The sequence below is a fragment of the Equus przewalskii genome, chromosome 5, assembly GCF_037783145.1.
Source record: "Equus przewalskii isolate Varuska chromosome 5, EquPr2, whole genome shotgun sequence".
NCBI classification, from domain to species: Eukaryota; Metazoa; Chordata; class Mammalia; order Perissodactyla; family Equidae; genus Equus; species Equus przewalskii.
In genome coordinates this window covers 81,825,912-81,850,464 of record NC_091835.1, presented here as the reverse complement: position 1 = coordinate 81,850,464, position 24,553 = coordinate 81,825,912, and the positions used below count along the sequence as shown (strand labels likewise).

At 44.6% G+C, this 24,553-nt stretch overlaps 1 protein-coding gene and 1 long non-coding RNA gene across 19 annotated transcripts in view; one reads left to right on the top strand and one right to left on the bottom strand.

Moving 5' to 3' along the window:
• The window catches only part of MSRB3 (methionine sulfoxide reductase B3), a 157,755-nt gene extending 141,740 nt beyond the window's left edge, over positions 1-16,015 (bottom strand). For 3 of the 12 annotated variants that reach the window (XM_070619668.1, XM_070619667.1, XM_070619669.1), the window contains exon 1: positions 15,544-16,000. In XM_070619668.1, the coding sequence (XP_070475769.1) occupies positions 15,544-16,000 (457 nt within the window). Of the gene's footprint in view, positions 1-11,510; positions 11,770-14,959; positions 15,393-15,543 lie in introns of those variants that run through there. The other 9 variants (XM_070619677.1, XM_070619670.1, XM_070619671.1 and 6 more) reach the window with 9 other exon arrangements.
• A 141-nt stretch (positions 16,016-16,156) lies between these two features.
• Positions 16,157-24,553, top strand: part of LOC103560572 (uncharacterized) — a 35,324-nt gene continuing 26,927 nt past the window's right edge. For 4 of the 7 annotated variants that reach the window (XR_547250.2, XR_011540111.1, XR_011540109.1 and 1 more), the window contains exons 1-3: positions 16,157-16,303; positions 19,694-20,643; positions 23,925-24,108. This is a non-coding gene — a long non-coding RNA (uncharacterized lncRNA). Of the gene's footprint in view, positions 16,304-19,693; positions 20,644-21,622; positions 21,698-23,924; positions 24,109-24,553 lie in introns of all 7 variants that reach the window. The other 3 variants (XR_011540108.1, XR_547243.2, XR_547239.2) reach the window with 1 other exon arrangement.

Here is a 24,553-nt window from a genome sequence, read left to right as displayed (position 1 = left end):
TAACAAATGAGACTACATAAGACTAAGAAGCTTCTGCAAAGCAAAGGAAACCATGAACAAAACAGAAAGACAACTCACTAACTGGGAGAAAATATTTGCAAATCATTTATCAGACAAGGGGTTGATCTCCAAAGTATATAAAGAACTCACACAACTCAACAAAAAAAACCCCAAACAACCCGATCAAAAAATGGGCAGAGGATGTGAACAGACATTTTTCCAAGGAAGATATACAGATGGCCAACAGACACATGAAAAGAGGTTCAACATCACTAATCATCAGGGAAATCCAAATCAGAACTACAATGAGATATCACCTTACACCAGTCAGAATGGCTATAATTACCAAGACCCAAAACAACAAATGTTGGAGAGGATGTGGAGAAAAGGAAATGCTCATACACTGCTGGTGGGAATGCAAACTGGTGCAGCCACTATGGAAAACAGTATGGAGATTCCTCAAAAAATTAAAAACAGAACTACCACATGACCCAGCCATCCCACTACTGGGTATCTACCCAAACAACTTGAAATCAACAATCCAAAGTGACATATGCACCCCTATGTTCATTGCAGGACTATTCACAATAGCCAAGACATGGAAACAATCCAAGTGCCCATTGACCGATGACTGGATAAAGAAGATGTGGTATATATACACAATGGAATACTACTCAGCTGTAAAAAAAGACAATATCATCCTATTTGCAACAACATGGATGGACCTGGAGGGAATTATACTAAGCGAAATAAGCCAGACTGAGAAAGACAAACACTGTATGATTTCACTCATGTGGAATATAAACAAACACATGGACAAAGAAAACAGTTCAGTGGTTACCAGGGGGAGGGAGGTGGGGGGGGCACAGGGGGTGGAGGGGAGTACTTGCATGGTGACAGACAAGAAATAATGTACAACTGAAATTTCACAACGATGTAAACTATTATGAATTCAATTTAAAAAAAAAAGTACTCTCATCCACCCAGCCACTAATCCTCAAACCTGGGAGGCACCGTCCATCAATTTCTATTTTAACCATCCATATCCAATCAATACTAAGTGCTTTCAATTTTATCTCCAAGATATTGCTCAGATGCATCCTTTCCACCTCTCATCTAGAACACAGTAATGGCCTCTTAGTGGTCTTCCTGCCCCTGACCTGACTCCCTTCACATCCACCCTTCAGACTGCTGCCAACGCACTGTGTCCTCGCTCCAACCACGTTATAACCCTGCTTCATGTCTTCCGTGGCACATCAGCACCTGTGGGGGAAACTCAGCCAACCGATCCCGGCATTCAAGCCCCATCAGGCTCGCTTCTTTTCCTTGTAAAACCGCAGGCCCCAGTGCTCCCTGGGACACGCCACATTCCAGCGCCCTTGTCCTTTTCTTCATCTCTATTACGTCACACACTGCCTAACCCTCAGGAGGCCCTCAACAGTATTGTTGAATAAATACTCTCTTCTGACGATAGCCAACTATTTATTGTTTCCCACACACCTTTCCTACCCTCACCATACCACCCAATACTCTGTATTATACAAGAAGGAACTCTCTTCTTAACCTTCAAGACCCTTGATATGGCCGGGCTAGATATCGCCTCCTCTGGGACACTTCCCTTTACAGCTGTTGCCCTCGCCCGTCTCCCCATCCCTTCCTTTAGAAGATGAATCAGTCCTTCCTCTCTACTGCTTCCTATATCGGTACCTCTGTTAGTATACCTATTATCGCGTGTTACATATATGCCTCTCCTATGAGCTCCTTCAGAGTAGTCAGCGCTACTCACCTCTGTAAATAAAGGCTCAGTAAATGTTCTCACAGAACGGAACTCAAATGTCGATCTCTCTGTGTTCCCCCCTCTCTGTGCATAATGCCCTGGCTCCCATGGGACTCGAGTCCTCTACAGTATCTTGGCTGTGCAGTAGGCAGGAAAGAGTCAGAGCTGTGTTTGAACTCCAACCCCATCACTTAACCAGCTGATAAATCTTGAGCAAATTAGCTACTTTCTCTGATCCTTACCTGCATAATGTATATCATAGCACTTCCTTAGGTTTTGGAAGGATTAAATGAGATAATGTTTTTGGAAGTAACTAGCAGACTGCTCAGTGAATTTTACTTTGCCTACTGAGAAGGAAAAGCTAGAGTGGGTCTGAGATAGCGCGTAGAGAATGAGTGCATGTGTGTGTGCTGGAGGGTTTAATTAGCTTAGTTTTGGACAGCGTAAGAATGAGGTGACTGTCTAACAGACAACTCAGCTAAGATTAATTTAAGATTAATTTTCCTATTTCAGCAATTATGCTTTAGCAACTTAAAAAAATCATTACCTTTGACAAAAAAGAAAAATTTCAAGTTTGCAAATCAACTGTTTCAATCATACAGAGTGACCTAACTTTATGCACGCATGAGGCAAATGTACTAATAAAACAGGAATTTGGAAAAGTAAACCTTTGGTCAACTCTAATCTGAACATCTCAGTAGGAGTTACGAAACTGTTGCAATTCCACTAAAACTGCAAATATCACCCACTCTCACTCAAAGATAACACCGTTCTAAACATTTTGTATCTCGACCCCAAGAATTACCCACAACGTTGGAGGCAGTGAATTCCCAGCAGTAACCCTGTGACTGACATTAATTTGTCATCTGAATGCCAGTAAATTCTACTGTTCCTAGGTTCTTCTTCCATACAGAATGCTAGCAACTTTTTATAGTCCATAAGTACACTATTATTTGCATTCAGGTTATTCTACAAGCATTTTCCAGGCTCCTAATTAAGATTTTTTTGGATTCCTCTCACCATTTAAATGTTGTTTTGAAAGGAAAGGTTAACTTGTTCTTTTTTTTTGAGGAAGATTAGCCGTGAGCTAACTGCTGCCAATCCTCTTCTTTTTGCTGAGGAAGACTGGCCCTGAGCTAACATCCATGCCCATCTTCCTCTACTTTATATGTGGGACGCCTACCGCAGCATGGCTTGACATGCGGTGCCATGTCCGCACCCTGGATCCGAACCAGCGAACCCCGGGCCGCCGAAGCAGAATGTGCGCACTTAACTGCTGCACCACCGGGCCAGCCCCTAACCTGTTCTATAACAGTCTGTGATTCCCTCAAATAACAGAAGAGCTCAGGAAACGTGCATGCACTTACTCTTCCATACCAAAAAAAAAAAAAAGAGGAAAAAATGCAAGGACAGAACCTAGCCAAATGACATATGAATGAAAACATCCTCAAGAACAGCTGAGTGAAGGTATAAGAGGCCATGTGGTGGCAATCGCTGAACACAGTGGATGCTATTATATAACTAATGAAAGAGAGAAAAATAATCCTAACAAGGGAAAACACGTAATATAAAAATTCAACAATAACCACACGGATGGATCCTCAGGCCCCACTGCAGTTAACAGAGGCCCAGCAGAAAAAATCAAAGGATCCAACACTCCTCCCACAGAGAAGAGCCGAATGCTGTTGCATCTTGTTTCCTTAAGTTTAATAATTAGATTAGTTCAGGCTCAATGATGGTTTTTAAGCACTTTTTCAAGGTCATAGAACCTAAAATATGACGTCAACTTTTCAAATCCCTATGAAAGATAAAAGCAAATAAAACATAGAAACCATATGGTAAAAGACCAAGCGGAAAAGATCATAAAAAGAGGATAAAACAACAGGACAAGGAGTTTCATCAAATATGGCCATGATAACATAAAATATAAATGATTTAAATGCACCTACTAAAAAATGACCCTCATATAGAGTTCCAAAACAAAGAAGTGGCACAGGGGGATCAAAAAAAAAACACAAGCAGAGAGAAAAAGAGAGACTGCACACACACACATGCACACGCACACACACAAAGACAGGGCGGCAACACAAGTACACCCCTTTGAAAAGGGAACTCACTCGTGTTCCCCCTCAGTCACATTCCCACCAGGTCTCAGTGACATGGTAAAGGTGAACGCGGTACAGAGGGAAACCGCCATCTGCACTGGAAACCAAACTAGGATAAACCCATTGAAAAACTTCTGCTGAAGTGCAGAGGGGACATACTGGAGAAAAGGCCAGGTCCCAACTCATCTCAAGTGCACACACTGTTCCTGCAAGTGAGTGAAAGAGAATCCAGCAGATTCCCCCTGGGATTCGAAACAGAAGGAGCCAAGGCCAGAGAGCAGGGAGGGTGCAGAGAGGGAGAGCTAACCACCAGCACGCAGGGCGTGTCTCGGCCAGCAGGGAACTCTGGCAAGCCCGGCCACTCTGCCGGCCACCCTAAGCAGGCTTCTGTGGCGATGCTCACGCCAAGCATACCAAGGATTTGGGAAGTGCTGGCACGGCTGAATTTTGAAAAAGGCAAGCACTAAGGCACAGACAACTGAATTAATTTGCCTAAGATCACATATCTAATAATAACAGAGCTGGAAACCAAGAGGAAAGACCATTTCCAGGAGTCAGTGGTCAATGTGTTGAATGCCCTGAAGTCAGGAAGACCGGGGAACACAATTGGCTTTAATGACGTGGACACCACTAGCGGCTTCCGCCAAAGCAGTTTCAGTGCAATGGTATAAATGGTTCTTCTCATTTCTTAGACCCTATATTCAACCCATCAGCAAGGTCTTAGTTCTGCCGCCAGCGCTCTGGTCCAAACCCTAATCAACTCTTATCTGAACCACTGGCCTGGGCCTAAATTTTTACCTGCTTCCACCGTTGGCCCCTACAATCCATTCTCCACACAGCAGCCAGAGTGACTGCTTTAAACTGCCAATTGGATCTTGTCACTCCCTGCCTAAAAGCCCCTAACGGCTACCACCCCACAGAACAATATCTGAACTCCTCGTATGGCTAACGGCCCCAGCGGACTGGCCCTCCTCTCTGCCCTCGACTCGAACCATTCTCCCTCCTGCTCCCACCACAAAACGGTGCTCTGTCTATCACAGGCCATGCTGCTTCCAAACTGAGAATGACAGTGCCTGAGGACCAGGCCTGAGTCTGGCTCACACGCATCCAGAGACTGGAGGAGTCGGCGCCCGACATGCAACGCGGCTCAATCCCTATTTCTGGATGGACGGCAACCAGAGACAGCAAGGACGTAACAACCTGTAACACAGCCTGGCCACGGGCGTGGAAGGCGGAGGCGGCTCTCTGTTTGTTTCTTAAGACGAGAAAAGCCTGAGAATGTTTAAATAAGGGACATTGGGAGACTATCCAAGAGCTCGGGAAACTTGAAGACGTCATAAAGCCACAGAACGTGAGAGAAAAAGTTAACCAATTGGCTACTTTAGGGAAAAGATTAAAGCTATACAAGAGAGTTAGGGTACAAAGGGACTTTCTCTCTCTATGCCACAGTCTCCTGTTCTGCAATTGGAGGGGTTTGGGTAAAATCAGTAGTTTCCAGCACCATCAAGAGCTTCCTTTTACTTAGTTCTTTTCGCTCATGGTCTCCCTGGTTATTCCACAAGGAAGTTCTGACTAGTGGTCATATATGTCTGATTAATAAAATAATTATACTGAAATGCAACTTCTTGGGGAAATCTGAAGCTCAGGAAGATTAAATGATTCATTTAAGGTCACATAAATCGTTTTTAAAAGAGGATGTCATTGTCTAAATATGAAGAAACTGGTCCAAATTACCACAGGAAATCAATGGAATCAATGCCAAGCCATAGGCCTAAAGTAAAAAAGTGAAAGATTTTGGAAGGATAATGAAAAAGGCATATTTTTCCCTCCAATTAAAATAAAATAAAAGCAATAATAAATCCCAGAGAATAGAAAAAACAGAAAAGCTGTATAAGAAAATCCTGGTCTACCCATGAAGAAATTAAACTGTGGCATGACTCTGACACCTGGTGCTGTCCGAGAGAACGAGCCTGAACGCCACACTAGGGTCATTCTTTCCTGAACGTCACAGAAACATTTTAACACCTTAAAAAGTTAAATGGGAAAACAAAATATAATTAAAAGAAAGGACAACACAGGAGTCAGAATAGTGTAATGGTTAAGAGCACGGACTCTGGAACCAGACTGCCCAGATTCAAATCACAGTCATACAAATTATTGAACGCCTCTGTGCCTCAGGGCCCAATCTTAATACATGAGTTATCATGAGAATATTGTACCTCCCTGAAAAAATTGCCACAGGCAGTAAATGACTTAATGTATGTAAACAGCGAATATTTAGACTAGTGCCTGGCACATCGTAACATCCGTATGTGAGGATTTGCTATTATTATGATCACTTTTATTATTATTATTATTATTATTATTATTATTATTGATATATGGATGATGAAGCTTGAAAGCAATGGGAGAAGATACAAAGATTTGACTCCACAGGGAAACACAAGAAACCTAATGGATAAATGTGCAAGGAGCAGAGATAAATAATCAGAAAGTAGAAAAACAGATAGATAAAAGAAGTGCTAATCTCAAAAAAATGAGTTACATACACCAATATGTGTAACAGAATGTAGTGGGGGGAAAAGACAAGTCACAGAAGATGCAGAGCAGACGATACCATTTATACAGAGTTCCCAAACATGCAAAACTAAACAACAAAATATGCAGGTAAAACTATAAAGAAAGCTAGAGTTTACCAGTTACCATCTGTGTTAAGTGATAATCTCCAAATGCATGACTGTGGGCTCCTCTGAGCAGAGGGATGACATGGAGAGCGACGGGTGAAGGTCACACAGGCAGCTTCCACGTTCCATTTCTGAAGCTGAGCAGGGGTCCCCAGATTTTTAAAAATTATTCTTAATGCCTTACATAGATGTTATATATTCTTTTTGTGGGTGTGAAACATTTTATCATAAAAAGGGGCAAACACTTACTAATATATTTTAAAGGCAAGAAAAGATACTTTTGGGCTGGCCTCATGGTGCAGTGATTAAGTTCAGCACACTCCGCTTCAGTGGCCTGGGTTCACAGCTTTCGATCCTGGGTACAGACCTACACCACTCATCAGCCATGCTGTGGCAGCGACCCACATATAAAGTGGAGGAAGACTGCAAAATGTTAGCTCAGGGCTAATCTTCCTCAGAAAAAAAAAAGATATTTTTTAACCTATCAAATTAGCAGGGGTTTTTTCTTTAAAGCTCAATGGAGAAGATTTTCATCTTTAATGATTAGACCAAATTAACTAGTTTAAGAGTTAAATATACTTCAAAGAGGGTCAAAGACAAATTCTACTGGCAGCATACCCTGATGAGAGAGGACTTTACTCTCTGAGATAGATCATAGAGTCTAAATAAGCAATTCTTAGCTGTACACTTAGGGCAACCGACATAATATCTAGTGCTTAATGCCATGACTTCAGATCGGACATGTAACACGATGCTTCTCCTACACTGTAACCTATCCTCTAAATAAATACTAAATCTTTAACGGGTTATGTCAGTTTGCTTACGGATCAAATTACTGGGCACACAAAGCTACAAAGTTCAAACGTTAGGTCTTAGTCGTGGAATAACATTTATATCTAGTTCCACAAAATAGACAGCTTGAACCTAATGTAACAAGAGAAGACACAATTTTGTATAATTTATTAATCACGTTATTTCCATTAAAAATTATGAAAGCTACCTGGAGACTATGAGACAACTAATAGATTACAGAATCTTAAAGCAAAAGCAGTATCAGGTATCACTCAGTCCAACTCATTCATTCTGCGGATGTGGAAACTGAGGCACAGGGAGCTTAAATGCCCTAGGCAAGAACAGGACTAGGAAAACCCAGTCTCCAACTGGCTATCCAATGCGCTTCTCATCGCACTGCACAGACTCGCTGGCAACATGAACATCTACACAAGGATGCAAATATGCTAATGAATCTGCCATTTTCAACTGGCTCTGCACACAGGTAAACATCCTCGGCCTTCAAGCCATCCTCCTCCAGGCGCCCTAAGGCAGTCCGACTGGAAGGCATGTTCACACACCAAGACATCAGGAGCAAGGACCACAGTGCATGCACTTGTTCTTTTTCACTCTCAATTACTGTGAGACCAGAGCTCCAAGACCGCCATGGCCCCTCACCCACTGTCCTATCTAATCTCCCGGACTATGTACTGGGAGATACGGCCCTACCTTCCCCTAGGTGCACCCCACCAATCTAAGATCAAATAAGTACCCACCTACAACAGTCACCAAAGATCTCTCCCAACCCCAGCCCAGCCCAGATTCCCTGATAACCAAACTCAGTAACAACAAGGGAAAGGAAAGTAGAAACGAACAACGCAGGGCTCTCTGCTTTACACGAGGGCCATCCTGATGTTTTTTAAAGACTCTAACATGTAGCACAGGCTTACTTTCAATACTGCCTTAAGTTTAACACACGTACTGAAGGGTTGGTCTTTGGGGATTTTTTTGCCTTTAAATAAAATAACTGACCCAAGAAACCATAAAGATTCATTGTGTAACTCATAGTAACAGAAGACAACTATGTCATGGCCATAAGGGAGGCTGCTGTAGGTGTGTACTTGCATGCAAATCATCTACTAATTTCATCTTAAAAACAGCACTACAGCCCAAAGAATGATGCTCAGATACCTGACAATATAATTTTTTAAAGTATTCATGTACGAACCCCTGAGGCTAACAGCCCAGTCTTAGCATAAAGTGCATTGCCGAGCATAAAAAGCAGCTGCTGTTGTAAGACGATGTTGAGAAGTTTTCCTGTCGTTCCAAAATTTCAGCTATGACTCAAATTTTCAAACAGAAGCCTCCACCCCATTTTAAGGGAGATGACGACAAGCCACCAGACACTGAGAGAGAACCCACAAAGCAAGAAAGCAGGCGTCGTCTATAGACCATGCGTCACCATTTCCACATCTGTGTACTTTCCAACACACGAGAATCCTTTTCTATCTTAAAAAACTCATTTCAAATTTTTAGAGTGGCTTTTTGCTACTATGTATCTTCTCAGTCAACAGCTACTAAAAGCACAACCATTAGCATATGGGAGGGTCCCTTTTTGAGTTAGAAATTACTCAATACTGTATACTGAACATAAATAGGTCAGTGCAGACAATGTTACGAATGTACTATGTTTAGAAACTTAGGCTCAGGATTTACCGTTGGTCAGGAAGCCAGGCCCTGAGAACACACTTCCGACACCAGCCAGTCCTCTCTCCTTCACCCGTCACCATGTCCCTGTTTCACAAACCTCTACAGTCTGTGCAAAGAAAGCCCCTCATTGAAGTCAGGTATCAAGAAATTGTTTCCAAATCAGCACCCAGCTGGGGAAGCCAAACCTACACATGTCAGGTGACACTGCTACTCCAGGTGACCCCGGCCAGGGTCGGAGGTCAGGGCACCGTGGCCAGAGTGATCAACTCAAGTGCTCGAGAACCTTGCAGCTGACACTTGAAGAGATCAGAGAAGCAAGGTATTCTGTAAGAAAGAGTGACGGACATGACTGATGATGAACTTTTTTATTATACACTAGGAAATTGTCAACAATTGTGTTATGGATAAGAACCTGACCACGGCAATAAAAAGCGCCCATCTAAAGAACAAAAAAACGCCAGAGTACTCCATTGGGGGAACTGTCCTTGCTTCACCTTCTTGGGGAGGGTCAAAGCAGGAAGGAGGAGACTGAGCAGTGCGTGTGCAAGGCCAGCTGGATGATTTACAGGAAGCCCAGAGTCAGCAGACAGAGAGGCTCAGTGACGGTGACGATGCCGACGTTCAAAGAGGGAGGGAGTCCTTTATCTTAGGAACGATAAGAAGCCTCTGAAGGAGCTTGAGCAATGGTGCAGTTAAGAAGGTCATCTGGTTCCAGGATCCTTTGCTCCATGGTCCCATGCACTATTCGTGGAGTGAGTAAATGAGAGGTCCCCTAAACTAGGGAAGCTTGTGGACGGAACCCCACACACCAGCTGGGCATCTGTCAAAGCCACAGCAAACTGTATCTCCTTCATGAGGCTTCTCCGTGCCTCCCTCTTACACTGGCCAACAGATGTTTTCTCCTCCCCTCATCTGTAACCTTCCCTACACGTACATGTTTATCTCCAGCCCCAATCTCTCCAAGTTACACTCCTGTGTTTCTCACTAGACTCCCATCTCCATGAGAATGTTCTACCAGCACCTCAAATGCAAAGATCTAAAGCAAAACTTAATTTTTCTCCCACCCACCCACCTGCTCTGAGGTTGCATTTTTCCAATGGTCCAGGATTAACATCTTACCCTCATCTTTTCTTCCTCCCTCTCTTTCCCCAGATCCAATGAGTTGTTTCTTTCTGCCCAGTCTACCTCAGCAACAATTCTCCAATCCCGCTGTCACTACCTAGACCAGGTCTTCCTTCTCTAAGAAAAACCCTTATGATCCTTCTTTATTGATCCCATGGTTTCTTCCCCGATTTATACATCCTCCGAATTATTAGATAATATATCCTATAACTCTGATTAGGACATTCTGAGGACCCAAAAACCTTCAATCTCCGAGCTTACTAACCCAGCCCAAATTTCCTAGCCTAGCATTAAAAGCCCGCCAAGTTCTAGGCCAAACCTAATTTTCCATCTCTGTACTTTATCTTCCCACTCTTTGCCTTCATATATGCCACAACTGTTTTTCCACACCTGCCCTCTCTATCCAATCTGGTAAATGTTGGGTGATTTCCTTCCACATGAGTTTGCTATACTCTCCTTCCCCCTGGCACCTCAGTTTATAGGAAAACATCCTACCATTCTATATATTCAATCCTCACACAGGAAATTAGAATATTCATGGAAAAGCCTATAAAATCTAGAAAACAGATAAGGACTGAGAAGAAAAACTTCCTTTTGATTTTTTGTGATTGAGCTCCAATGTCAAAAGAAGAAGGTGGCAGGGCCAGCCCCATGGCCTACGGGGTTAAGTTTGCCACGCTCTGCTTCATTGGCCTGGGTTCAGTTCCCAGGCACAGACCTACACCACTTGTCAGCGGCCATGCTGTGGCAGCGACCCACATACAAATTAGAAGAAGACTGGCACAGATATTATTAGCTCAGGGCGAATCTTCCTCAAGCAAAACAAAGAGGAAGATTGGCAACAGATGTTAGCTCAGGGAAAATCTTCCTCAGCAAATAAAATAAAAAGGTGGCAACAAGCAGGACGCCCTAAGAGCTTCAGAACATTTGGAAAAGGTGGAAACATTAAGTTGAGCAACGGATTCTAACAGCCTATCACAATTCTTCTAGATGATTCATTGGTCTAACAGAACTTAAAGTCCACTGAAGAAGATGAGTAGGTATGGTCTTTACAATGCAAGATGGTAAAATCGTGCTCTAACTGATGTCTTAGAAGCACAAGGAAATGACAAATTCTAAGAGATGAAGACAGTTTGACAAATACCATGCAACAGAGGCCTTAAGGACGTCAACAGGTTATGAGGGAAAAGTATTCCAGGCAGCAGAGACTGTCTAAAAGAAGGACAGGGCGGAAAATGCTAGACAAGTGTGAGAAATAGGAAAATAACTGATGAACTCTTGGTCCCTAAATCATTACTATTTTGAATGTCTCTAATTATCACTTAGTTTTAATGACTATACCTGTAAGTGGTATTTGAACTCAGCATTTGAATTCAGTGAATTCCTGAAAATACGCAGATGATATCTGCAGGATGAATTAGCTGTTATTAAACAGGATTTTCACAACTCAGTTGGATCCCAAATTGCGTTCTAGTTCCTGAATCTGGCGCTCCAGTCAGTTTACGGCCCACGGGCTTCTCTTTCAGTCTCCTGCAGCAGCAGGAAGGAGCTGCACCAACATCCCGGGATCCCACTGGATCACACTCTTTCACACACACACTGCAATCAAGAGCAAATTATACATTTTAAGGACTAAGAACCCCATAATATAAAATGCAAAAATGCAAAATCAAACCACGTAAACATCTGCACTCCATACACAAGGAACTCTAGAATCCGAAGAGACCTTGGGAAAATCTAGGTCAACCATGTGATCCCAACTATGTGTATCAGGTTCTTTCAGGAAGTCAGGATCAAGGCTCAATGATCTAGTCTCTCCCTGGGCTTGGAACCCAGGGACATGTAAATATTCAGGAGCTGCTGAGCAGCCACATTCAATCCTGAACACAGGAAAGCAGAAAAAAATGGTCAGCAAAGAGAGAACAATGAAGCAAAGAAAGGCAAAGACCACAGTCGGGGAAAGTTCCAGGTTTTCCAGTCCCTGGTCCCTAATAAGGTCTGTCTGCATTTGGCTTCCATCAAATTCCTTTCTTTCTTTCTTTTTCCTAAAACTATTTCAAGTTCATTTCTGTTACTTGCTACAGAAGCTTAAATGAGGCAATAACCAAAGTCCTCCATAAAGTCAATTGGTTGATTTATCGCTGGCCTATCTTTTCTACGGTTTCTTTTGTCTTTATTTGTATTTCCTTAAAAGCCATAAATATGACTTTGGTATGCCATAGAGATAAATATGCGAACAGGGATGGAGGATGGTGCTGAGCATTTTAAAAGGAAAACCCATCATGCCCAGGAAGGAGAAAATATAGGAATATTCAAGATAAAGCCCTGAGATATCTGTACGGCAGTCAGAGATGCTAACAAACAACTGTCAAATTAAATAGCTATCTGATCACCCTCCTATCCAAAGCCAATGTACTTCTGGATAAACCAGATGGGTAGGCCCAAGTCAATCTCCTTGGAGATATGATGAAAAGGCGATAACCCAATATAAGGCATTTCATCTGGAACACCCCCAAATAACCAGCCCTAGGCCTCCCAACCCCAGAAAGGTTTGGGTGCTCTCCAGTGGTGCCCCTAACTGGGACCCAAATTTCAAAACTGAATGTCAAACCGTCTCCCGGCCTGGGCTAAACTGTTCCTGAAGAGCAGTTAGGCATTTACCCCAGGTCATAACCAGCACTTTCTCCTATTAGATGAGGGGAAGAAAATAACAGAAGCTTAACATCATGGAACTCTGTCCAGGCGTGGGTGTCTGTGTGCATGTGCAAGACGCTCCTGAGGCAGATCCAGGCCCCCAAAGCTGGATCCACACCCATCAGACCTGACTACAAGGAGACCAGTTGAACACGCATAGCAAGTCAGAGTCGACAGTCAGAAGCTGGAACCAATGTCGTGGGTGGCTCTGCAGGACCACAGAAACAAAAACAGTATTACAGGATCCCGGAGTTAGAAGGGACATGGTGACTATGTTTGACTTCATCATTTTCAGAGAAGGAAGCCAAACATCTGAACCAAATTCATCAACCAAATCCCTAACTACAATCAGTAACACAGGTGAGACAAAATCAAAGGGACTGTGACCGGATTATGATAGAACCAAAAAGCATTATTTCCTAAAGTTGCTCTTTAATGGCTGAAAATTTATTTTTAATTTAAAAAGGATAAATGCATTAGAAAAACCTATGAAAGCTTCTCGGGATATTTTTTGGATATTCTCGGTACTTGAGTTCAGCAAAACAATAAAGATTTCTGACCTGATAGGTTAACATTTTAGTTCAGATACTAGAACAACCACCTTTAAAAGCCAAAAAAACCATGTGTTGATTCAAAAACTAAATGATGTTGTATATGTGCAACCTTGGCAGACAGGCAGTTCAGGCACTGTGACAAAGTTCCAAATGGCAGGGAGCTACTTATTTCAATATAAAAAATTCCAGACATTCACATAGGGCCCTAATAAAAGTCACCAGAAATTAGACTTATATGTCAGCTGGGACCAAAATTAAAAGAATAAATGTTTAAATGGTCCAAATATAAACTTGATGTTCAAAATTGCTGGCAAGGGGCCACAGTACCCTGGATTTTGGTCTTCAAGGTCTGCTTTACCACAAGTATTAGGTAAGTCAACACATCACCGAGGGAAAAAAGAAAACATACATGTATGCCCTGGCTGTACAATCCACCCTTTATCGTGCAGCACAGTATTTTTCAGATCATTGAGAAAACGTTAAGTTAGAACCTATTGCTTTCCCAAGAAGTACCATTAAAGTTAGTTCTAAAGCATGAATCCACAAAAAGCAGGTCTTCTAAAAAAACAATATTAATCAGAAACAAACATGAAATTGATATGATTACTTAGTGTTTATACACTGCACATTTAAGTATCTTTAAAAATCTCCCAGGGGCCGGTCTGGTGGCCGAGTGGTTAAATTCGGGCGCTCTGCTTGGGCGGCGCAGGGTCTCACCAGCTCAGGTCCTGGGCGCCGACATGGCACCACTCATCAAGCCATGCTGAGGCGGCATCCCACATGCCACAACTAGAGGGACTCACAACTAAAAATACACAGCTATGTACTGGGGGGATTTGGGGAGAAAAAGGAAAAACAAAATCTTAAAAAAAAAAATCTCCCAACAAACTGAATTGACAATTTTAATAAGTTACATGAATCCCAAACATTTTTTTATGGACAAAACTGTCTTTTAAAGTCTATTTTGCCACCAGTGCTGCAAAGGGAAATATGAAGAGATAGATTAGAGGGTGCTGAGTATAATCTATGCTTAATAGAGTCAGCTTCCAGCTAATTTGTAAATCCTAGCTGTTAACCCTATCTTATTTTGACAGTTTAGTCTATAGGGGGCAGAAACAAAATTTCATAAGAAACGTCAACTCTGAGGAATTATAACTTTTGTTTTTCCATTCCGGATAAAACTAAGAATTGCGAGGCTTTAGATGACTCGTGAAATACTCACCGCAAAGATAAAAGTTCATAAAATTTCACATTTACCTTAAACTCGACATTTGTACTTTCAATAGTTTCTTTTTATAATGACCTTATGTAAAAAAAAAAAAAATCCTCACTGATATTTTCCACATGATCTAACGAAAACTATCTTTCAAATCATCCTCTTAAGACTTCAAAATTACCACCCTGATAGCTTACGGTCCTAAACCAAAGGCGGCAGGAATGGCATCTTTCCGTCACACAGTCTGACTTGAAATAGTCCAGTGTAAAACTTGGAAAACAGACTGGGATGCTTTTCTCCGCTTAAAAACAAAAGAAAACTGGTACCTGGCACACTCGGGTTCCGCTCGCTTTTGGCCTATTAAACGCCAGCCGGGCCGCGGGAGCCTGAGCCCGGGCGGGGCCGCGCCGCCGGGAGGGCCTCCGGGTGCGCTCCGGGTGCGCCCTGCGGGACGCGCGGCGCGGCGCGGCGCGGGCCTGGCGGCGATTCCCACGCGCCGGCCCGTTATCCGAGCGGCCACTCGGCGGGGCCGAGCTGCGCGGGGCGGGAGCTCCGGGGGCCCCGCGTCCCCCGAGCCGGGCGGTGTCCCCTCCGGCCGCCGCGGCCGCCCCGCCAGGCCCCTCCCTCGGGGCCCGCGCCGGCGATGCCTCCCGGGCTCAGGTTCCTCCGGGGCGGGATAAGGTGTCAGCCAGGCGGCCAGACGCTCCCGTCGGCGGGGGCGAGCCAGCCCGCCCCCCAGGCCCGCGCGGGGCGCTCCCCCGCGCGCCCCTCCTCGGCCCGGGAAGGGGTGTCCCGCGGGCGGCCGGCGGGCGCGGCGGCGCTCGGGGCATCCGGGGTCGGGGTCACCCTCAACCTGGCAGGGCGGGCGGGGGAGGCGGCGGAGGCGAGGCGGGCGGGAGCCCAAACTTACCCGAGTGCGCGGCTCCCCGCGCCGCGGCCAGGCAGAGGCCGAGGCCGAGAGCCAGGCCGAGGCGGAGCGAGAGGGGGCGCGGGAGGGTCCGCCGCGGGCGCATGGAGGGCCGCCGCCGCCGCTGGCCGAGCCTCCGCCTCCCTCCCTCCCGGCTCGGGCGACGGACGGGGCGGCGGGAGGCATGACGGGAAATTCCTGGGCACGGGCAGCCGAGTCCAAATATGAGCAAAGGAGCCGAGCGAGGGAGGACCGCCGAGCGCCCGCCGCGGACGGGGCCGGCTGCCCGGGCCTCGGAGCCGCCAACTCCCTCCTCCTCCGTAGCCTCCTCCGGATCCTCCTCCGCAGCCTCCTCCACAGCCGCCCCGGGGCCGCCGGCCGCCGCGCGCCACCGGGGGCTGGAACCCCTCTGCCGCGGGGCATCTCTCCAATGCTGGGGCCCCAGAGCAGAGCCGAGCATCCCACCCACGGGTCCCCTCGAGACCCCTGAAGCAGCAGGAAAGAGAGAAACCAGGACGAGGAGACCGGACGGCGAGCCGGAGACCCGTGGGAGGACGTTTAAGGGGTTTGAGGAGACTCGTGCGCCGCCCCTAAAGACTTGAGAGCTTTGGTAGTGAGGGGATAAAAAGGTCTGGCAATTACTTCTCTAAGTGTGGGAGGGTGAAGCTGGAGCGGCGCTGCCAGCTAGGCACAGGCTCAGGGGAGCGGTCCTCTACACAACGAACGGGCGTTATAATACGTAAGACCACCCCCTGCATTCCAGGTGAGTGGGCCCTCCAACCAGGTGACTGTGTGGGTGTTCTTAGCCAAAATTACAAGAGGCTCTTCCCAAGCCTCCATTTGAACACCATATATGGACCTGAGGCGGCCTGAGTGACGAGAGTTTTTCACCCCAGCCAAACGCTGATGTTTAGGCTGCTGTTCCTTCCACCTTCACCCTCTCTTCACCTCCCTTACACTGGTCTCTTATTTGCTGTAGCTTGTCTAAAGGGCAGTGTTGAAGTTTATTCCAAAGGTGCTGCCTCTGACGACCAAAGTGTCAGTCCCAGATGGCTAATTGCAGGCAGGAGCGTAGTTCCCTGACTTTCCTTTGGCACTGATAACCACTGGAGTAATCAAGTCCAAATGACCCTTAGCTTTTCAAGACAACATAATTATGTCTTAATTACTGCAATTTATTATTTTTTTTTACTCACACTAATGGGACAGGCCCTGGGGACGTAGAATGTTATGTAATTACTTAGGAACATTTTAAGATGCTACAGAAATGATTTATTGATGCAAAATACTTAAGGGGTAAATGTCAAACAGATTTAGAGCGTGGATTATTCTAACATGAACTCAAGTATGGTAATTTCTACATCACAGTATTTGTTTGAAAATCAGAAACTTTATTTCAATTCTGGCAAAGTATTAAGGCCCATCTGCCCAAAACCAGTCCATGTGCAAGGGGCTCTCCTTTAGTCATCTGGTCTGAGCAGCACCACGGCCGGTGGTTTACTCCTGGCAAATGGGTGAATCTGCCCCTTCCTGTACCAGCAGTGATAATGGGATGAAGGGCAGATGACCGAAGTAAACTAACGGTGAAGAAACGAACATAGTAAATAAAAGACTCAAAAGACACACCGCCTTATTATTCAGCTTAGGTGCCTAGAAGCCGGGTGGGTGAAGAGAATACTCAGGAAGCTCTTCCCTCCCATCCCTCTTTGTTGTGTATTTCACCGTGTATTACGTAAGAATCCATTTTCCTTACTTCCCCCACAACACCTAGCATAATTCTTTGCCCATAATCTAAATATTTGTTTAAAAACAAAAGTAAAATGAGCATAGTCGTTTGTGGAGTGAGATATGGGAGCTCCCTAAGTCTAGAGAAAAGCTTGTTTCAAAGGATTATAATAATGATAGCTATATTTAAAATATTTTAGTTGACCTTAAGGACAAAAACATAAAATTATAAAGAAGGCAATATCGGTGGCCTGGTGGCGCAGAGGTCAAGTTCACACACTCCGCTTTGGCAGCCTAGGGTGGCCAGCCAAGATCCCGGGCGCTGACCTACTCACCGCTTGTCAAGCCATGCTGTGGCAGGCGCCCCATATATAAAGTAGAGGAAGATGAGCACAGATGTTAGCTCAGGGCCAGTCTTCCTCAGCAAAAAGAGGAGGATTGGCAGCAGATGTTAGCTCAGAGCTGGTCGTCCTCAGGGAAAAAAAAATGCAATATCATTACAACCTAATTCACGTTACTATAAGTGGAGAGTTAATCAATTGCATCAAGTCTGCTGACTTCACAGTCAGCAACACCAGCAGCTGGTCTAAAGGCTTAAATAAGTATGGCAGAGGGGGGCAAAGAACTACAGCCGCTGAGTGCTAGCAAGTGCCAGACACCATGCTAGATGTTCCACACGTGGTATTTCATTCAATCGTTACAAATACCTCTGAGCGTATTTTTCTCCCTCTGTTACGGCTAAGGAGCCTGAGGCATAGCTAAGTAAATTAGGCTACCAGGAAGGGGTGAAGTAGTATGGGAATTCAAACCTCATTTCAACCTCTATATATATTCTTTTTACTGTGCTAATCTGTCCCATTTTCTCTACACTGAAAAAGAAAAGGGCCCTCAAAAACTGTATTCATTGGGCTCTTGTGGTTTTAAGTAACTGTGTGCACTCGGGTTACCTCAAGGAATAGGGGTAAAGAATCCCTGTGGAAATAGGGCCAGAGACTTAACCGGCTTGTCAGGTCCTCCTTTGTGGGCCGGGGTGGGGCCCGTGCCTCTGAAAGTTACTCAGCACAGGAAAGGTACTCCCCTCTGACCACGTTCCTCTGAGTCTTGTAGTTTAACCAATGATATTTAAATCATATATTTCACAATGTTTTCTCTTACTTCTTTATTATAATCTTAGTAACAATCATGTTAACGTATTACCTTAAACATTGTTTGTTTGTTCTTAAGACAGAGGCCCCAGAGGGGGTCACTGCTGCCTCTCTTCCTATCTACATCCCTCTCCTCCAGCCCAGTGGGGTGATAGTAACGTTTAACAACCGTACCTGGAGGAGGGAGACCTGAATTGTAGCAAAAACCAATTTTTGTGGTCTCAATACTCCCACCAACTGGAGTCTCTGAAGGCGGAGCTGGGAAGAGATGCACACCACCAGCTTTCAGGCCCTAAGAGCCAGTCCCAGCACACCACTTCCTTAGCTCCTTATGAAGTGTCTTCAAAACACAGCAATAATTCAGGTTGCACAATTACAGCTCTTTCCACTTCTGCTCCCACTACCAGCTGCCAATGCTCTCTCTATAGCTCATAATCAAATGCCCCAGAGGGGAGCATGATTCTATTACCCTAGTCCCTCTTGGGGAAAATTCTTGTATGAGGCTGTCTCATAAGACACTGAGCGGTCTAAAGATTGGCTACCTCTGAGACAGGTGTCCTCTCCTACTCCTTCAGCCATGGCTGAGACGAAAGGCTCCCATCTACACCACGTGGTCACCTATGCTAAAGAAACAAACAGCGTTGCTACCTTCTTAGGGGGCTGTGGTTGGGGCAGCCTCTTTTAACGGGAGTCTGTAAGCGACAGACATTCAAGCTTGATCTTTCTCACATACTATCCTCTGCTCTTTACTAAAATCCCCTGAGCCACTACACGAAGTTTTGGGACAGCCCCCATCCACATACACCAAGGAGCATCTTGGGTGGATGCCAACAACTGCAAACAAGAGCATGGGCACGTCAGGACTAGATCCTACTCGAAAGCCCCAGGCAGGGTGAGAAACAGGAAGTTAGCACTTAGATTCATGAACACTTATTGAGCGTCATTGTTCTAAACCAAGAATGATCAATTAGAGAGTAAGGAATTACTTCGTAGAAGGGTATCACACACTCTCCAGAAGAAAGCTTTTCCAACTACACTCAATCCAAACTCCCCAAATTCCGCTTTCCTATCCTGGGAATAGAATGTGGTCACAAACCCTGCTGAGAATCCTGTTTTATACTGATGAAGGCGTGCCGGTGCCTCAACGTGCTGGGGGAGAACAGAGTTGAGAACTATTCTCAACAACATGAGGGACACAGAGTCAATGCTGACAGGCTGAGAGGGATACCTGACATTTTCTCTCAGATTCTGAAAAAGGATTTGTTTCCATGACACCCTTCCAGGCCCCAGTCACCAAAAGCACTAAGATGACAAGGCGCCACCAAGACATCAGGTGAGACCCCCAAACAAAAACAGCAAGCTGAATTAAAGCGAGCATTTTCCTTCCTTCCATGAATCTCAAACGGCATTTTTTAATATTCACCGTTGAAGCCATCCCTTTTGTTGACTGATCCTGGAGAGACTTGAAGTATGTATTCCCATGATTAATGGGCTGCCTGATTCTACTGGCTTTGGCTGTGGATATGCTACAACAAGTAATAAATATTTACAGCGAGATTTTAGATGTTGCGGAGCAGTTAACGAATCCTCTCTGGACCAGCAAAGCTGCTTGGCTTTTGGCAAGATTGTATCCCACAAAGTGGTGTATGCAAAACCAACTGGATACACACAAAGAGAGAGACAGAGACGGAGACAGAGAAGTTGGAAGGGAGACAAGGAAGTTTTGAAGGGCGGCAGGAAAGTTCTAGTGAGAGACTTGATCCTCCTCCTTCACTCAGGCTCTGGTCCCAGGTGCTTCTTATGGCGAAGCATCTGACCCCATGGTGTGTGTGTCCAGTGTTTAAAGGCATGTCTTTTTCACACACTTTCTTCCCAACTGCAAACCAGCTCCTTCATTTGTTGTTCATCCAAAGTGGCTACAATCTGATCTGGAGCTAGAAGAGGAGCCCCTGGCTGTGTCAGGCTCCCTGGGAAATGGTGTGCTGCTCTCCAAAATGGTGCCTCCTTACAGGATTTCCTGTAGTAGTTTTACCTCCGCCTCATTATCGCCCTGCAAGCTGCCGGGACCGCCGCGTCTCATAAGAAACAACTGCACTCGGCGGTCAGGACTTGGGCTTTGGCGTCAGACGGATCTAGATTCAAGCATGGCCTCTACCCTTAAAGCTTGTGGGACAATGGGCAAGTTACTTACCACTCTAAGCCTTGATATTCTCCATAAAACGGAAAAATAAAGGTACCTAGCACTCATGATACTTAGCATTTAGCCCCATGCTAGCAAAGGATAAGTCCTTAATAAATATTAATATAGTACTAACATTAACTTTTTATCATTTCTTACCAACCTTCAATCACCTGAGAGTCACTCTTTGCCTTTAAGCCTTATCTGATATGATTCCCTGTATTTGAAATGACTCAGTTTCTCTTCACAGCTCAGAGTCCCACATTTGTATTCAGGATCACCTGTTAAGGAAGTTTGTTCAGATTTAGTAATCCTTTCTAAACATATTTTCTTCAAATTTACCTTTTTATATTTATACCCAGTGTTATTAATAGTAACTGATTTCAAATATGTTTTTTAAGTTTTAACTTCCTCAAAGTAATCGTACTAAAAGGCTACACACATATATGAATGATTATTCAAATTATTTTGTGAAAACCACTTTTAGAATTTCCATCAAAATATACAATTTAAAAAATATCTTCAACACAGGAAAATCATCGTTGCATTCATTCATTCATTCAAGAAATATTTACTGAATGCTTACTATGTGCTGGATAGACAATAAGCAAGATAAACCAGTAAAATATGTAGTATGTTAGAGTGATAACTGCTAGTAAGAAAAATAAGGCAGAGAAGGTTGCTAAGAGTTGGGGAAGTAACATTAAAGACTTGAAAGAAAGTAGGAAGCCAGCCTATATCTGGGAGCAGAGGGACAGCAAGTGAAAAGGCCACACCCAAAGCAGAGGCAGCCGCCCCCTAGAACCACCCTTGTAGGAGGACCACCCCAGCAGGAGGACCATCCCGGAGGTGGGGATGGGGGAAGAGAATGTAAAGGGGCCACAGGGGGAGCATTAGAAGATGTGGCCGGAGAGGCAATCACGTAGGGTCTTATTATGGGTCATGATAAGGACTTTGGCTTTTATTGTGAATGAGATGGGAAGCTATGATAGAGTTTTAGGCAGAAGAGTGACATGATCTTACATTTTAACAGGATCACTTGGGCTGTGTGTTAAGGAGTGAAGAGACAGAAGGGGAGAGCAGTGAGGAGGTTCTCGAAGCAAGCCAGGTGAGAGAGAATCGTGATCTGCAGCAGGGAGGAAGCAGTGGAGGTGGTGAAAAGTGATCAAATTGCTGATATAATTGGAAGGAGGGGCCCACAAGCTCTGCTGACAGCCCAAATGCAGGGGCGGGAAAGAAAGAAGAATGTCTCTATACTTTTTTCTTTTTTTTTGCCTGAGGGTCACCGAATTGCCATTTCCTGAGACAGGGATGACTTTGGAGGAGCTGGTGGGGAGTATATTAGCAGCTCAGTTTTGGGCATGTTAAGTTGGAAGTCAGTTTCATTGTGACCACACGGAAAAGCCATTCTTAGAAGTCAAATGGCCAAAGACCCAATCTTTGTGGTGTATAAAGGACAGCTAAGTGACAAGGTCCACCAGACAGAGGGGAATAGGACATCTCTTCAGAGATGGAGAGGAACCTCTGTGAGGCTCAAATAGATACACAGGGGTTTTAAAGCTGTTGTTTCAAGTATTGTGCAAATGTTGATTTTATATTTTTTAAAGCTGGTGGACATAAAAGTTGAGAGAGAAATAAACTTACAGTTGGCAGATTTCTATTCAGACCTGGGCTATGCCATGTAACAGCTGTGTAAGACTTAACAATCTGTCTCTGGGGTTTGGTTACCTTATCTTTGAAATGAAAGTACTAATACCTGCCCTGCCTATTCTGCAAGATGTTGGTGGGAGTTGAAGGACACAATGAGGGGACTTTCAAACTACTGATGTCTAAACAGCAAAAGTTATGATTGAGGCGAGGTGCATTTTTCTATATTCACTCACTTTTGTTTCTTTGTGTAAGCCACAGTTTGTGTCTTGAAGTTTATCTTGAAGATACCTCAAGATTCTGATTTTAAAAAAAAAGTTTTGCCAAGGAAAATGCATATACACCACACACACACACAATACTTGGTATACAATTTCACACTGATTGAAAATCACTTTGGAAAGCAATAGGAGTCATTGTAATTTCTTGTGTGGAAGAGAAACTTGATGAATTTAGCATCTAAAAAATTTAGTGTGTTGCAGGCTATGAGGTAGATGAGAGGAGAGTAGTGTTGGGAAAGCCATCCAAGGAAGTACAGACAAGGCTCGAGGTCACGAGACACCCTAGCCTCAGATGGTAGCAGTGAGACTAGACATGAATGAGGAGATATGGGAGGAGCAGCATTGCCAGATAAAACGCAGGATGCCTAGATAAATTTGAATTCTAGATAAATACCAAATAATTTTTTAGTATAGCCTAAATATCAAATGAGGTGTACATACTTACACTACAACAGTATTCACGATTTCTCTGAAATTCCAGTTTAACTGGGCATCCTATATTTTTATTTGCTAAATTTGGCAACCCTAGAAAGAAGCTGCTGAACTTATTCCTACTGTCATCCCCGTATTTCTCTGAGGCAGATTCTGAAACAAACAGTGTGTGCTGTGTCACCACTGTGAAATGGAGAGAAAGTCATTAAGAGGTGGTCCAGCTCTTTTGTGGATCTTGAAAAAACCAATAAAGATGTTAAATAATTCTTTACAGACCTATTTCTTTTCCAGCCAGGGCATAAGCCTTACTAATATTGTGGCTATATTCTATTCTCAATCTACGAGTTTTGCAGTATCCAGTACAATCTACGTGAATGTGTGTGCCTGTGTGTGTCCTTAACATGTGGGTTAATCAGCAAAGGAACCACCAGCTCATGGTTGCCCTGGAGAGAATACTGAATAAAAAACATGAATTGGAGGACCCACAGTCTGTCCGTCCATCTTCCCTACCTACACATAAGCACTCACAAGTGTGAGAGCCTGGGCAGGGAAGTTTTTGCCTGTGCAGCCAAGCCTGTGGCCTTACTTGATTGGACAGTGTATGGTATGGGTGGGAAGGAAGAAAGGCTCAGACAATGAGGTCCCTTTCACTGGAGGAGTAGGGGCAGCTGAAAGAATCAAAAGAAGCAATCCATTTGAGGTGGTAATACAAACCTGAAGGCAGGAAAGGCAGGAGCATTCAAGGACTTTCTCTGTCTAAAAGCTTAAGACCCTTAAGGTCTTACCATCCCTTGGGTGAGTAAGTGAAAATCCAAAACAGAGCTGCAGATCTTGAACTCTTCTCTCTCCTACTTTCTAATTCTGTTCTGAAATGACCTTCACCAGGCCCTGATGTCTCATTTTGTGGAGGCTGAAAAGGTCAAGATAGCAAGGAAAAAGGGGTCTGGTTTCATCTCACTCCTCTTGTACATACAGGGGCGGACAAGGAGTCAATTGATGAGCGACAGTACCCAAGAACAGCCCACAGTGAACCCAGAGGCCACAAAAGGCCCACAGCCCACAGCCCTGGGGAGCATGTTACAGAAGATGGATGGAGGAGAAAGTAAGGCCAACCTTCAGGATTGGCCTGTGGCTTAGTGAAGGCTGGTCCTGAGCAAAAGTGAGTATTGCAGATTTTTGGGTAGGAGAGATATGGAGCAAGACTGGGTGGGGCTTGGATACTGACTAAATTCTCAACAGTAATAGAGAACTTTGAAAAGGAGGCCAGGCTGGCCCCGTGGCCTAGTGGTTAAGTTCGCGGGCTCTGCTTCAGCATCCCAGGGTTTCGCGGGTTCGGATCCTGGGTGTGGACATGGCACCACTCCTCAGGCTATGCTGAGGCGGCGTCCCATGTGCCACAACTAGAAGGAGCCACAACTAAAAATATATACAACTATGTACTGGGGGGATTTGGGGAGAAAAAGGAAAAATTAAAAAAGGAGGCAAGATTCTTCTTTTACAACTCCCCATAATGTAATGAATGCTCAATAAATGCTGTTGACTAGCCTTTAAACTGGGGGAAGGGAGGGCAGCTAAAGGGGAAAGGAGGGAGATGGCTAAGGAAG